The 16,121-nt window shown below is 35.8% G+C and overlaps 1 protein-coding gene across 1 annotated transcript in view; it reads left to right on the top strand.

Annotated features, from left to right (window-relative positions):
* Positions 1–16,121, top strand: part of NUP205 (nucleoporin 205kDa) — a 48,970-nt gene that overhangs the window by 16,093 nt on the left and 16,756 nt on the right. Inside the window, exons 13-27 of the mRNA XM_008937947.1 lie at positions 331–536; positions 1,905–2,087; positions 3,293–3,343; positions 3,943–4,152; positions 4,947–5,046; positions 6,433–6,570; positions 6,822–7,011; positions 8,036–8,156; positions 8,546–8,627; positions 9,028–9,192; positions 11,454–11,578; positions 12,469–12,583; positions 13,585–13,734; positions 14,693–14,767; positions 15,499–15,656. Of these exons, the coding sequence (XP_008936195.1) occupies positions 331–536; positions 1,905–2,087; positions 3,293–3,343; positions 3,943–4,152; positions 4,947–5,046; positions 6,433–6,570; positions 6,822–7,011; positions 8,036–8,156; positions 8,546–8,627; positions 9,028–9,192; positions 11,454–11,578; positions 12,469–12,583; positions 13,585–13,734; positions 14,693–14,767; positions 15,499–15,656 (2,069 nt within the window). The remainder of the gene's footprint in view (positions 1–330; positions 537–1,904; positions 2,088–3,292; positions 3,344–3,942; positions 4,153–4,946; positions 5,047–6,432; positions 6,571–6,821; positions 7,012–8,035; positions 8,157–8,545; positions 8,628–9,027; positions 9,193–11,453; positions 11,579–12,468; positions 12,584–13,584; positions 13,735–14,692; positions 14,768–15,498; positions 15,657–16,121) is intronic.

Raw genomic sequence — 16,121 nt, 5'->3', positions numbered from 1 at the left:
TCAAATTGGGGAAAAAAACACCTACTTTGAAGATATAAGTCATGCTGCAAACATTTAGATTCATAGAACAGAAAACTTAATTGTACTTGCTTTTCATATAGCACCTTTCTGTCTCTATATAAAAAAAAAAAACCCCAAACCAAAAACAGAAAAACCAAAACACAACAACAAAAAACTTAAACCAGAACCACTAGTCTTGGGAATAATAGCTTTACTTTGAAATTCATTTTTTCCTCTAGATAAGAAAGTTTTCCTTTTAAATTTTAACTACCCTGCCTGTCACCCTGTGAAAGAGTAGAAAGAAAATCATGTCAACTGTTATTTTTCTAGCGGAGAACATCCAAGGAGCAGGTGGCAGTCCTGTCTCCTGGGAGCATTTCTTCCACTCTTTGATGCTTTATCATGAGCACTTAAGGAAAGACTTGCCAAGTGCAGACAGTGTCCAGTATCGTCACCTGCCTCTCCGGGGAATCACACAGAAAGAACAGGATGGATTAATTGCCTTTTTACAGCTGACCACTGTCATAGTAAATTGGGTAAGTAACCTCTTATTCCATTTTCTTTATTAATACTTTTTTTTTTCCTTGCAAAACATCAATGAGCTGTGAAATTCACTTCACCACAACTGTATGTAGGGCAATTTTATCTAGTGGTTGTTGTCATTTGATTGGTGAGCTTCAAAAGCATGGGAAGCATCAGAAACAACTGTTATGACTAAACACATGGTCTGGGTGAAGCTGGAGGACGTGACACCTTTTCTGGTGTTGCTGGTGTAGCTGATTTTCTTGCTTTCCTGACACTTTGGTGTCATGGAGGTGTCTTTAAGAAGTGAGAGATATTCAGAAAAAAACCTACAGAGTAGGAAAGTTCTTGGTGTCTAATTAGGAGTTTGAAAAGGCAAAAATAGTAGATTAATTAAAAAGGAAATGGTAGAAATTTGGCAAGGGAACTAATCAACTGTGAAGGTTGTCTCCAGAGTTAGCTTTAAAATATCCTCAAACTGAGAGTGTAAAATGTGCCATGAATTGACTGGAGGAGGATCCTAAGAGAATAAAACTGCAGTGCAGATTTAGTATTGTGAATTGTTTGGGTAACTCTGGTTAGCATGCATTCTTAGACTCTGCAGCCTAAAATTTCTGATGTAGTGAGATACCCCTGGTTTTGCAAGCACAAACATGAGACAGATCGGTGAAACTAATTAGGCTTTTTAAAAATCATCATTGGTGGTGGTGATAATGGAGCATTCCTACATGCATTGTCATATCAGTGTTGGAAAACTGAGGGGGAAAAGGATTTCTCAAACTTATATTTTCTGGCATCATCGAACCATAACCTGGAAAGAAATACATTTGTTCTTAGGATGCAGGGAATTATCATTTGATGAGGCTAGAGGTTTGTTCCTATCCAGATTCAAATGAGTTTACATTGATGATGACCCTGCTCTTAGACTTAAAGTCCTGCCAGTTTCTAGCAAATGTCCAAATGCAGTGTAAGTTCAGTATAGAAATACTAAGTTACTCTACCAGTCTGAGTGTAAGTACTTAGAAATTTATGTAAGCTTCTTTAAGACTAATTCCATTAATATATCTACTGAAAAAAAAAAAAAAAACATACAAAAAAACCACCCCCAAAACAACTGATTTTGCATTTTTGTAAGAAGCCTATATTATGCACATAATTTTTCTGCATGGATAGGCACAATTTTAGTACTTGTGAGTCATTAAATTGCCCTTTTTGTTTAATTAAAATTGTTTACTTTAGAATGATCTGCTGTCTTCTGATGTTTTGTGTACCTTCATATACAAATTAGAGTTGCTGATACTGAACTGTGAGTTAGAAATTGTAAGAGATGAATAATCTTCAAAGCAATAATCTGCAGTTTTGTTTTCTATTGAACTCCATAGAGTGAGAACGCTCGCTTGGCTCTTTGTGAGCACCCTCAGTGGACACCAGTAGTGGTCATTCTGGGACTTCTGCAGTGCAGCATTCCTCCTATTTTGAAAGCAGAGCTACTAGAAACACTTGCGGCTTTTGGAAAATCTCCTGAAATAGCTGCTTCACTCTGGCAGTCCCTGGAATATACACAGGTATTTTAGAATTTTCAGTGCTTAGAACTGTAACATTCCAACTTGAAATTGTCAGCATATTTGAAATGGTATTGCATTTCCTTCTACATTTTCTTGTTATCATTAAGTATTTTTTTTTTCATTTAGTTTATATAGTTTTTACTTGGAAATAATTTTGAAAATGGCAATATGGTTTATGCATTGGAGATTTAATTGGCTATACTTATTTTACATAAATTCAGGTTTTCCAAGAGAGAGTCCTATGTTCAGTATGTTTTTTCTTCAGTGTATGTCATCAGTAATAAATGTTCCTCATGTTATATATTTTTCTATTTGGACATTTCTTTTTTTTGTGTGTGTAATATTCTTCCAGTGTGAGTGGTGCTCATAGAAAGAAGGAACTGGCCAAAAGATCCACATTTAGGGATATAGTTTTCAGAGGAAGTTAATTGTGATTTACAGGGTGTTGTTGCTGATTTTCACATTTAGATGGGAAATGCTGGAATGTATTTTAAAGCCCCACCATTTAAAAAGTTTTTTTCCCTTCAGTCTTGATTTCAGAGAAAAATACTAAATATGAAGCCTAGGGAAGATCAATATCAAATGAAAATGTTCTTAGTATTGTTAATTCAAAAGTTGGAAAGGGATGGGCTTATTTTATAGTGTGTACTGTGGTTCAGACTAGTTGCTGTTTTATTTGGGAGAACTTGAGGCATCTGCAACTGCAGCTGCTGGCTTATTGTTAATTACTAATAAATGGACCCGAAACATAATGACGTCTTAAAATAGTAGTATTTTAAATGCTTACCACCTTTGCTTTCTAATTACTGATATTCTTTAAAATATACTGTTGTAAGAGATAACAAGGGAAATGTCTTTCCCCTGGCTGATATAAGACAAAAAAAAAATTGATTGTTTCATTTAACAATAAACACAATGCAGATCTTTGAGGATGTAAGGCTAGAAGCATACAAGTGTACAACATATAATCCAGCCTAAGAAATATTTTAGCTTTTGACCTTTTAAGAGAATTTAGAAAACTCATTCTTACAGCTAAGGAGTGTTGAGTGCCTTTTAGTCCTGATAGAAAAGATGGACGGTTGGACTCTATCTTGAAGGTGTTTTCCAGCCTAAACAATTCTGTGGTTCTATGGAGATGCACTCTGATTGACGTAACCAATGTGAACCGTATTTGCCTCTTTTTCATTTCTCTTTCTGCTTTAAAGATACTACAAACTGTGAGAAGTCCAGGCCAGAGACAAGCTGTTGGTATTGAGGTAAGGGTTTCTTTGCACTTAGGCAGCCTCTCTGACCATCTGCATAGGAGTTCAGGAAACACTTGCAGATGCTGTATCTGCTGCTGTGTCCACAGGAAACCCTTGGAATAGGTGCTGCCGTTTTACTGCTTTTTAATTTACTTCTAGGCCTGCTTGTACTTTCTGGAAATTTTATCTATTTGTGAATCTAATGCAGCTTTGTACTAGTAACAGAGCAGCATCTAAACCCTCAAATTTGTAATGGGCAATTCTTATTAAGGAGTTCCTATTTGCCTAAATTGGCCCTGCTTTAGCTGCATCTTAGTGCAGCCCGCTTCATTTCTAATAGAAGGGATAAATAAAAGCAAACTATGTAAATGCTGAGGAATATCTTCTAGTAGCTCAGAAATGAATTAAGAATGTGTTCCTGAACTGAAATGACAGTACTGTCACTTCATGGCTTTAACTTTGTTCGTGGTAGACAAAAATGCAGCAGTCATTTCACTGCAAAGTAATTCACCAACGATGCCCTTATATTATTTGTTCTTACACGTTTCTTCCTCCTTCAAAATGTTTTGTTTTTTTTCCCTTCTTTTTTTTTTTTCTGTCTTCTTGGGAAGGTTGAACTTAATGAGATTGAGTCCCGATGTGAGGAATATCCTTTAACCCGTGCCTTCTGTCGGCTCATCAGCACACTAGTGGAGAGTTCATTCCCCTCCAATTTGGGAGCAGGTCTCCGCCCACCAGGCTTTGATCCCTATCTCCAGTTCCTCAGGGATGCTGTGTTTCTTCGATTCCGCACCAGAGCTTATCGGAGAGCTGCTGAAAAAGTAATTTTTCTTTGAAAATCCTTTTTAGGATGTAGTTAAAATGATGTGGCACTGGGTTGAGGTGGCCTAGATCTGTTTGAGAAGCTGTGCAAATTAGATTCAGCAGAGGTAACCTGGAGCAGTTTATAGTGCTTTGATTCTGTAAACAGCTGATTTTTCAACTCAGGGGTCATCAAAATCTGTGTACTACTGCTAAAGAGCCTGTATAAAATATCTTTTTAAAAAACCCAAAGGTTTTTATTATTGCTAAATTTCAATTTGCCATACAGGATTCTGAAACCCTACTACTTGGCTAATGACTTCTGAACATCACTTGCCCAAAGCTACAAGTCAGATTTGTCCTTTCCTCGTTGCTACTTCAGATACTACCTCTGACTTGCTAAACCAAGGAATTTGAGTTTCCTTTATGATCTTTCTGGATGAAAGCACTTGCTAAACTGTATCATGGAAGCTAGTAACGCTTTGTTACTTGCTGCATACTTATTAAAAACTCTATTGCTTGTAGTTTCAATATACTAACATGTATATTGTATAATAGAGGCTAAAATAGGCAATAAATCTGTTTTAGTGTTCCATTTTACTTCAGAAAGAAAGCTTGCACTTTAAAATTATTTGACATGATGAGGTTATAACTCATGTTGTTGGATAGTATTTCAGAATTAGGTAGTCATTCCATACTTCTGATCCATCACTACACTGCCTGTTGTATTCTTTGTCATCCTGATCTTGTTGCTGCAGTATCAGTCTTACTCTGTGTGTGGCCTTTGTTTTTAATTTTTTGTGATTATCTACAGTGGGAAGTAGCTGAGGTGGTTCTGGAAGTGTTTTACAAATTGCTGCGGGACTATGAACCTCAACTTGAAGACTTTGTGGACCAATATGTGGAGTTACAAGGTTAACTTGTTCATTTGCTCACTGACAAACGGAATTGTAACTTATTTTGCTGTCTTGCCTTTGTCTTGTAATCTTGTTTAATATTGTGAGTAAGCTGGTGGGAAGCTAGATAGAAAGATGTTCCAAAAAAAGGTCCATGTACAAGTGGATGTCAGTTGTTAATTCAGTAGAGCTTCCTGTACACCATTTCCTACTTCCTTAACTCTACTAGGAAGATGACTTTTGTCTTTCTTGCATTGCTGATTTAGTTAAAGAGCAGCATTTGACACTTAAAGACACCTTGGTTTTGGGCTTGTTTCTTTGGATTTCTTTGGTCTGTATCTAAATCACCACAAACCATAGGGTTAATTTAAAGGTGTCAGTGTATTTTATATATCCACTAGTATCAATAATGTTTATATACTAATTAATCAGAGTAGACATTAGCAGTGGAATTATGATCTGAAGCAACTTAATTCTGGACAAATCTTCTTTTAAAAAGACAATGCAGATGGCAGTTGCCTCATGGAAACTTTAAGGAAATTTAAGGCTTATTTCAGCTGTGGATTTTCTTTTTTTTTAATACGATGTTTTTTCTTAATATTGAAGTGTCAGCATGATGCCTGTGGATTTGCTTGTAGCAGTAGAGAGCTATAAGAACCACTTCAGAAGTGAAGAACAACTTTAAGACTTACCTCTCCAGTCAGCTCACCTCAGTCTGGGAGACCTCTGTGCTCTGTACTTTGTACTTTTTTGTTTTCTCACTTGCTGAGTTTCTTGATGCTCTCCTGCTTTTGTGCACCATAGTTTATTAGGAGACTAGATAAACCAGAAACATTAGTTTTGCCTTTTATTAGTTTTGCCTCTGAGGGTCTAGTATTCTCATTTTTGTGTACCTAGTTCAACAATCATGCAAATACTTGTATACTGTGAGCATCAGGAGTTCAGTAGACCTTCTTGGCTTTGATTTCTGGAAATGCTTTTTTCCTTTATCCAGGGTCTTCATGCAGGTTCAGGGGGATTTAAAATTTTCCCAGTTACTTTTCTGTCTTGCAAAACCAGTTAACATAGTTCCAATGTGGTAATAAAGCCCTAGGGTTGATTTGAATCCAAGGACAGAGCTACTTGGGGGAAATCTAACTGGTTAAAGTTGAAATAGTGCTGTTATATACTGAAAAGTAATGGTAATTGCAATTATTCTTCTGAAACTTACTAAGTTGACTAAATGGCTTATGTGTAAAGAAAACCTCCGAAGACTTTGTATGCAATGTGTTTCACCTATTTAGATGTTGCTTGCAACAGCGGGGAGTTCTATGTTTTGTAGTTCATGCTGGCTTCAGTAGTGGAAGTCTTTTCTGTAAGAAGGCTTTTGTTCATTTGTTTGTTTTTTTTCCCTCCTCTCTTTAGGAGAAGAAATAATAGCATATAAACCACCTGGGTTCAATTTGATGTACCATCTGTTGAATGAGTCCCCAATGCTGGAACTCTCCCTTAGTTTGCTAGAAGAAGGGGTTAAGCAGCTTGATACTTATGCTCCTTTTCCTGGTATGTGCATAGAATTTGTTTTTTCCTGTGAAGTTAAAATGCATGCTAAGGATGATTTAGAGCTGACATTGCATATCTTCAACCTGGTGTTGTTCTCTTGCATATAAAAGTTGTGTGTTGGAGGAGTTTTCCTAGTAGTTGACAACTGTCAAGTTGTTTCTTGGAGCGAGGCTTGATGAATGACGGTTATGAACGTAGTGTATGTAATGGCTCCTTTGTTTTTCTTATGGTTCTGTATTTGTGCACTACAGGGAAGAAGCATTTGGAGAAAGCTGTACAGTATTGCCTTGCACTTCTAAACTTAACCCTACAGAAGGAGAATCTTTTTATGGATATGTTGCGGGAGAGCCACCTTTCCCTTATTGTCACACCACTGGAGCAGCTGCTTCAAGGAATCAATCCTCTCACTAAAAAGGCAGATCATGTAGTGAATATTGCTAGGTATGTGCAAACTGCTGAGAAGGGAGGAGTTCTGGAGGCACAGAAGTGTTTGGATCCTGGTCCTTTATCTTTAATTCTACTAGCCAATGCTTCTCTTTGCACAGGTCATCTCTGATATATATACTTTTTTTTTTTGGTGAGGGGAGGTATCTTCACAGGATATATGATCTGTATATTGTCTAGTGCAAGATTTGGTTCTGCATTTATAGTGCTTCTTTCTGGACTTCTTTTATTTCCCCCCTCATGATTTTTTCCAATTGCTTGATATACAGTGATTCCCTTGCATATGGTTTTCAGTTTGCCTCAGACTTTTTTCATAGTGCGAGTGTAAGTCTTAATTGGGCTGCTGTTGGTCACCGAAACGTTTTACATTATTGTCCATTATATAAAAGTATATAAAACTATATTAAAGTATATAAAACAATATTAAAAGTACCAAGCTAGTAATCTGAAACTCCATTTCAAATGGGAAACTAGGATTTTCACTTCCCACTGAAATGTGTTACTGTTGGTTTTATAATAACTTTACAGACAAACCATCACTGATTAATAGTATCACATTTATATTACTTTTTTCACACAACAAGGAGTTAAAAAAAGCTTCCTTTTAGAGATGCTTTAATTTTTTTATCTCACCTATGTTGTGTATATGCAGTAGTTTTTAGCTCCTGGTCTTCAGTGACACTCATTTCTCCATGATCTGAAGATCTTCTATCATGTTTCTGGTTTGAGCCTGTGACCAGTTGTTTAAGTTGTCCACCAGTGTTTGAGGTAGATTATAGATAAAAAGAATGGTGGTAATTCCAGGTGAGATGATTATCCCTATTCAGCCTACTCTCCTTTTGATGGAGGAGTGTTAAGTGCTTCATGTTAAAGTTACAAACAGAATTTCACTCTGTATTAGCTCATGTAGTTTGATGTGTAAATGTTTTAGTTCTAAGTGTTAATTTCTCATTTGTGCATTGCAATCTTGCAACTGTTGATAATTTTATCATTTCATTACAATAATCTTGTGTTTTTGAAGGTATCTTTATCATGGAAACAACAATCCTGAACTGGCTTTTGAAAGTGCTAGGATTTTGTGTTGTATTTCTTATAATTCCAACATACAGATAAAGCTAGTTGGTGACTTCACACATGATCAGGTAAGTGCCAGTTTCTTTGGATCTTGAAAGAGAAGCTGGTAGAGAAATACTGATGCTTCATAATGTTGATCTGAAAACGTATTCCTTTAAATTAAATACATCAAAACAATATTTCTTCTTTTATCTACCGGTCTCTCAGAAGTCTTCTACTGTGGCATTGACTTGATAGTCTTCAACCTGTGAGGATAACAACAGCAGTTTTTTCTTTTCAGTGGCTAATTGCTAACTTATGTTGGGAATAGCTATGACTCTTAAGTCCTGTTGATTAGCTAGGTTATATCACTTTTGTCTAAAACTTCTGTCAACTTATATTAAGGGAATTATGAAAGGTATTGGTTTTAATACTCTTAAAATCCTGTCCATTTCCGTACTTTCATTGTTGAATACAGAGTATTAGCCAGAAGCTGATGGCTGGATTTGTGGAATGTTTGGACAGTGAAGATGCAGAAGAATTAATCACTGCAGATGAGGGTATGTAAAAGGCTTCTTAAAAATGGCTTACACTGTTTTGCATAGAATGAAATTAATGAAGGAGGTGAAGAAAGTGGTTTTAAGTCAGAAAAAAATATCTTAAGTTTTCTGTAGAATTAGACCTTTAACAGAATGAAAAACACCAATGTTGTTAAGACATGTCCACAGTATGATAAGCCAACTACAAACTGTTTTCAGAAAAGGATATTTAACATTGCTCTGGATATATTATTTAGAGCTGTACTAATAGTAATTTGAGATTTTGATGTCTGTACTAATAAAAGTTGATGCCTTAGTTTTCCTATCTCTTAACTTGAAGGGCCTGAGGATTATTCTGTTAAATTGATTTCTTCCCTTGATTAGTCACCTCATCTCTTCTTTTTTTTTTTTTTTAATCAAGACCTGGAGCCTGAAAAGAAGCGGGCAAGAATCCATCATGAAACAAGGATCCATATTCTGAATCTCCTTATCAACTCACTTGAGTGCAGTCCTCCCAGCCTTGCTCTGTATCTCCTGGGGTTTGAACTAAAGAAACCTGTCAGCACCACGAATCTGCAAGATCCAGGTATGAAGAGGGAAAGCTGACCTGGTAATTAATCAGTTTTGTTACCAACACTGAGAATATTTATTTGAAAATTGATGGGGAGAAGCAATTCCTCCTAATGTTAAGAATAAGGGACCAGGCCTTGTTCTAATCATCAAAAGTTAAAATAAAAGATATGTTAATAACCAAATAGCAGCATTTAAACAGCTTCAGGATTTGATCCTTTAAGTTGGATTTTGGAACAGGCTTGAAACTAGAGTTGGCAGAGGAAATGATAATTTAGAAGTGAAACATTAATTTATTGACTCAATTGTGGTTGTGTCCATGGTACAAAGGAACTGATTTGATGATTTTAGGAGTACCTATGTATGATGACATGGGACCAGAAAGCAGATTGTCACTTTGAACTAGTTATGCTACTTGACTACTATCCTGTCCCTCCTCAAAGTCCTGTTTAATTATAGGGAAGAAACCCAGTTTTGTTGTTTAACATTGTAGGAGAAACTATTTTCAAAATTGTGAATTTTTTTTTTTTTTTTCATTATACTGCTAGGTGTATTTATTTATAAATATGAATATATATGAAAATAAGAACATTAACGCAACAGCGGTGACATTTCTAATATTTCCTAAATTGGTGAGAAAAATAGTGTGTTAGTATGTGTCTTGTTTGCCTCCTCAGCTTCTAACTCATATTCAGTATGAGACAGACATTAATAAACTTGAGCAAATTCAACAGATAATGGTCAGGGGGCTAGAGCACTTGGCCTATGAGGAGAATCTGAGGGAATGGGACTTCTTCAACCTGGAGAAGAGAATTAGGGGGACCTAATATCAGTCTTCAAATACCTACAGAGAAGTTAATAAGAGTATAAAGCCAGGCTCTTCACAGGTGTGTGGAAGTTGAGAGGCACTGGGCATAAATTGTAACAAGAGAGGCTGCTACTTGGTAACGGTGAAACTTTTTGACCTTGAAGACAGTGAAGCAGTGGAGTGGATTGGCCAGAAGAGAGGTTGTGTAGTCTTGAGACCCAGCTTTGTAAAGACATGGACAATCTGCTCTGATACTGTAACTGAGCAGTAGTTTGGAGTTGAAACATCCTGAAGTGCCTTCCAATCTGAAGTATGGGAATCTCTTGCAGCTGTTTTAGACAATGTTCTATACAAATATGTTTGAATAAATGTTGTTTTACTTATTTAGAGACGAGTATTTCTCATTGTTTTTAGGTTTGTATTGGACACTAGGGCCCAGTAGTTTTTAGTCCTTCATAGTTGTAAATAAAAGGGTAGATAGGAGCTGAATTTTATTTTTTTTGGGAGAAAAAAAAGTCTTAAAGTTAGTTGATATATCACAGATTGAAAAAGAGAAAAGATGCCAACCTACAGTTTTCATCTTCAACATAGCTTACAAGTGCAGACTATGTTTTGTATATTATGAAATTCTATAGCTACACAATACCGATAACTGATCTGCACCCACATAATTTTACAGTTATCATATACTATTCAGTAATAGAGGACTTTATCTCAAAGCCATGAAAGGGTTTGGCACACCTCCTTGACTTATCCCATTAATAATGTGAAAAAATATTAACTTATTCATTTCCCTCCAGATGGTAATTTCCTACTAGAGCATAAATTATACGTGTTCAAACAGAGAAGATGATTTTCCCTGTAAGAACTGCAGTTATTTATGCCTTTACTAATTCAGGACATCTTTCTGGGTTGGTTAAAGCATTAATTGGCTAAAGGAAGATGCAAAAGGACAGGATTTTGACTTGAGTATTAAAAACTCTGCCCTGTTCCCCTCATTTTCAGTGTCAGGTACTTTTAGGAGCATTAGTCATAAAATGGCTGTAATTATAAAGTAAGGACAAGAGTCTAAAGTTGCGCTTTGAAATTGTCAAATGAATATTCAGTTTAAGAATAAGAATGCAAATTTTCATTTGGCTCATGCTGAATATTAAAGAATCAATTTGATATCTTTTTTTTTTATGGAACTGAAGAGAAAATCCTTAAATTATCCTCTTCCACCAGCATCTCAAAAGCTTACAGGCTAACTGTAAAAGTTTTCATTAGATGATTGCTGAAACACAGTTCCTTCCTTGATTTTAACTAACGGAGAAAAAACTTTGCCAAATATTTTTGCTGCAGATTTGTGGAGCAGTACAGTGCAGCACAAGGTACCTGAAAAATTTAGAGTCCATAATTCTGTGTACTAACCTGTATTTGCTATGGAGACAAGTAAGACCAAGAATGCTAAGAAATTGTTTTGTCTTAAGGTGTCTTGGGTTGCCCACGGACTTGCCTTCATGCTATTTTGAACATTTTGGAGAAGGGTACAGAAACAAGGAATGGGCCTACAGCAGTTCAGGAATCTCCTCATCTTGCAGAACTCTGTTACCAGGTATTCAGCATATTTTCTGTTGGCATACACTGGAAATAGGCTCTAAATAATATTTACTTCTTGGCTGGTAAAGACAGATGGTTGATGGTGTTGATAATAGTTTCATTTTTAAAATGCTTCTGTCAGGTTTTTTTATGCATTGAATTCTTTCCATTCTACCTTTTTCTTTATGAATAAGTATTTTCTTGTAGCAGCCCAGCAAATAAAGAATCTGTACTCATGTCAGAACTTAGAACTGGTGTATAAAAGTAATGTTCTAAATATTGTTGGTGAGCCTTTGAACCTGTAGTGGCAATATACTTTTTTTTTTTTTTTTTAAAACAAAAGATTGGTATTGCAGTTTGACAGCAAGTGAGGTAAATAATCCCAAGAAAGCCAATAAAATTATCAACTTTATTCTGTAGCAGTGACAGAATGAATGTATGGATGTCTGAGGGGGTGAGATAGTGAAGACAGCTGAATTTGACATAACAAGCAAGGTAGCTGAGGTTTGACCTTATACAATAAAATGAATATATGCTGGTAGCATGCTGAAATTCCTTGGAACCAAGAGAGGATTTTAAACATTATTAGAAATGAAACAGGCTATACTGTAGGGGGGTGTGTGTGTGTGAGAATTACATTTCCTGTCTTGGCAAACCTTGAGACTGAAACACCATTTTTAGGTGAGCTAAACAAACAGAAAGGCTTGTGTAGTGTCATGTGGGAAAATAGCCACTGGATGATTCCTGGTAGTCCTTTTAATGTCATAATACAATGTCTGTTTTAAGTACCATGTTCAGGTAATATTGTTTGAACAGTAACATAGTGTTACACATCTTTTGATTTGGTGGTTGGTTTGTTTTTAAACTAAATTCCCTAAGTGGATGTCTACTGTTTTTGATTGTCAGGTGATCTATCAGTTGTGTGCATGCTCTGACACATCGGGTCCAACTATGAGATATCTGAGAACCAGTCAGGATTTTTTATTCACTCAGCTGCAGCATTTGCCATTTTCTATCAAAGGTAATTTTAATGCTAAGGTGTGCATGCTTAAAATTCAGTGCATCTTTTGACTCCCTAGGAATTGTAAAAAACTTTGGTAGCATTGTTAAATTGAATTAATTACTGCCTCAGCTAACCTTCTAATTCTGCAAAGGTTGAGCTCTGCCTGTTTAGGAAGCTCAGAATATTGGTGCTGAACTTTGGTAAAAGAATGTTAGTTTTGAAATACATCAAGTCTCCAGAAGCAAATCCTAATCTGTATTTCAATTACCATTGTAGTTTTTTTTTTTTTTTTTTTTTTTAGGTTATGCTGCAGCAAAAAATATTTTTGAAAATAAAAAATGCTACAAAGAACTGTGGGAATAGAAGGCTGGTGTTTGTAACCAACTCGTGTCTTCCCTTCCTTTAAATAAAAAACTTCTGTTTGGCCATGGTATTAATTTTTAAGTCAATAGATGTAGGTCTGAAACATTAAAAACACATTTCTCGGGTGTCTTAAACTGAATAAATGTACTTTAATTTTATGCTTGACCACTAGTCCTTTGTTAAATGACAGTAAACTTATCATTCGAATACCTTTATCCGGTATAGGTAAAGCACTTCAGGTGATTCTATATAGCTTAGAGTCCAAATTAGATGAATATAGAATATGAAGATCCTTGAAGACCTGTGTTCAAGCCTTATCAACTTCAATGAAAGTTCATTTTTGGTTAAATGCCTGTTTATTTTCCCTGAAATTATAACTGACCCTATTTGCTCGTGAAGCACTGCATTCTCCACAATGATGATTAGTACAGGTTATTTCCAGATTTCTGTTTATGAATACTCTTAATTGTATGAACAACCGCATGTTCATGAAATGGCTTTTATCAGATCTCTCAAGTCCTTTTGTCTTGTAAATAAATGGTGAGCAGATAATTAATGACATCTTCTAAAAGCTTTCTCAAATGAAAAATGCTTTCCTTGGAGTAAATAATATTATTAATGTTCAATTGTATAATTGTTTCCTTATCCCTACCCAGAACATGAGATTTCAATCCTTAACCAAATGTCTTGGCTGATGAAGACTGCAGCTATAGAAATGCGAGTGACATCACTGAACCGCCAGCGCTCCCACACACAGAGGCTGCTGCATCTGCTGCTTGATGATATGCCTGTGAGACCATACTTGGGTAAGAGGAACTTATTGAGTGTAATTAAGCTTGAATAAGTGGTAGTAATAGAGACTTTATTTGATTTTATTTTTTTTCTCTATATGCTTGTGACAGTTCATTTGTGGTATTGGGTCTGGAATTGCCACTGGAGAGATGGGAAGAAAGATGATGATGGTTGTAGACTTCCAAAATGAAAGAAATCAAGGCATCATTTTGTTCATTGCTTCTTTGTCTGAATTTCACATTTGAAACCTCTTGGTGTATGCACTGATATAAAAAAAATAAACATAGTTTAGGGGGTAGGAGAGGAGAATATATATAAAAAAAACCCCTAAAGATATAAAATTTATTTTGGGTTGCTACAGTATACAGAGGGTGGAGGGTCTTCCTTGGTAAACCGTTTTGGACTAAATTTTCTCAGTCTTAACTTCTGTCTCTCACACATTCTTAAACCTCTGTTGCAGGAGATAGTACCTACAGGACAGCTTGGCTTTTGACATTATAACAAGACAAAAATGATATTTCATCCTAATGTGTTGTAAAATGCAATGTTAAATAAAAAGGCAAGATTTCAGAGTTTCAGAATAGAGTAGAAATGAATAAAGAGAAATAGATACAGGTGGCAATAGCTCTACATGAAGAAAATAAATGGAATAACTGGGAGATACTTGGTAAGGGGCTGCAGCAGTATGGTGTTTTCCCTCACTTTCCAGTGTTCATCCAATTATTCATACTGGAGAGTGGGGTGTATTTTTAATATTTCTGGTACTGTCTAATCTGTACACGATAATTGGCTAGCTTCTGTGAGATAAAGTGTTGTTTTCATTTTATTAACAGTCAAGTCTGTATTTCTATTAGACTTCCATGTGAAAGAATTGTCAACTCTCTCCGTCTTTTCCTTTCAATATTAATAAAATAGGTGTTATTTTTGCTTTGATTTTTTTGGTAAATTTATTTATTGTTTCATTACATTCAGCTGATGGTGAAGGAGGGATGGAAGATGAAAGTCGATCAGTCAGTGGGTTTCTCCACTTCGACACTGCTTCCAAAGGTAAGTATTATAGCTGTTGATTATTTCTCAGTAAAATTTTTCTGATCCTGAATGGAGAGTGGGCCAGCTCTAGAAAGGACTCTTTGGAAAAGACAATAATAGACTTTCTAAACAGTAGCAGTACACGGAAGAATCTTATTTAGTATGGGGAAAAAATATGAATTTTGGAACCTTGATGTAGGTGGTTGGAGTGAGTGGAAAATACTGCACTGGAAGTTAGAAGAGGCTGTGTTTAAGTATCTGTGGAGGGGCATAAGTGGGAGGTTGGCAGTCCTTAAATTTACTGCTAACAGTAAAATCAGTGGGACTCTTTCTAAGGCTGACATTTGTATTTTCATGGCAAAGAATATGAAACCCCAGAAGGTAACTTCAGATTCCTTACAATGTCTCAGACTCTCCAAAGACTGTGTGGTTCTCATTGAAAACCAGCATGCTTTTATCTGGGAGAAGAAATTTGCATTGTGTATGTGTGTAATCCAGTATTTACAAATACAAAACAGTAGAACAATACAGTATAACACAAATTAAGAATTTGAGACTAGAAAACCTTTTTAAGCTCCTTGTATAGATTGATGGTGCTTTCTGAAGATTCAGTGCTCTCTTTTGAAACTTTAAGCATTAGCATTTGGATTAACAAAGGTAATTTAGGCTTATATTGTTATTATCTGTTGTTTGGTTTTGTTTTCCACTTGATATTTCTGAACACAGTTTGAATTGATTTACATTTCCAGTACGCAGGAAGATCTTAAGTATTCTGGACTCAATTGACTTCAGTCAGGACATTCCAGAGCCTTTACAACTGGATTTTTTTGACCGGGTTCAGATTGAGCAAGTCATTGCTAATTGTGAGCACAAGAATGCACGAGGACAAGTGGTCTGCAATGTCAAGGTGTGCAGTGGTCTGTGTTCTCAAGTTGCATATGCTATTTTGTATCGTAAAAAAAAATTATGAGTGTATTGGTATTTGAAACTTGCTTTCACATAAAGTATAGGTGCTTCAGATGTGTGCATAATTTATACAAACTATTTGGACGAGTTTACTTCTTCTGCACTGCACACAATGACTTCTCCTTTGCAGTAGACAGATGGATCAGTTTAAGACACTTTCAGGAAATATTTTCTATATTAATGTCTTTTTCCATCTTGGAACACCCAGGAGATATTGCAGATCTGACATCTACCTTGTGTACTGGGAGACCAATGAAATGCATAACTGTACAGTACCGTGTGTGTACACAATTAGGTACACAACATATAATTGTGCATGGCAATAGTTCTTACATACTGTAGCTAAGAAAATGTCACAGTGATGGGTATTTGACAAACGTATGATAAATAGTCCTAAAAAATTTGC

This window comes from Merops nubicus, unplaced genomic scaffold (genome assembly GCF_000691845.1).
Source record: "Merops nubicus isolate BGI_N331 unplaced genomic scaffold, ASM69184v1 scaffold21673, whole genome shotgun sequence".
Classification (NCBI taxonomy): domain Eukaryota; kingdom Metazoa; phylum Chordata; class Aves; order Coraciiformes; family Meropidae; genus Merops; species Merops nubicus.
Note: the sequence above shows the minus strand (reverse complement) of the source record. Positions and strands in the feature narration are given on the sequence as shown.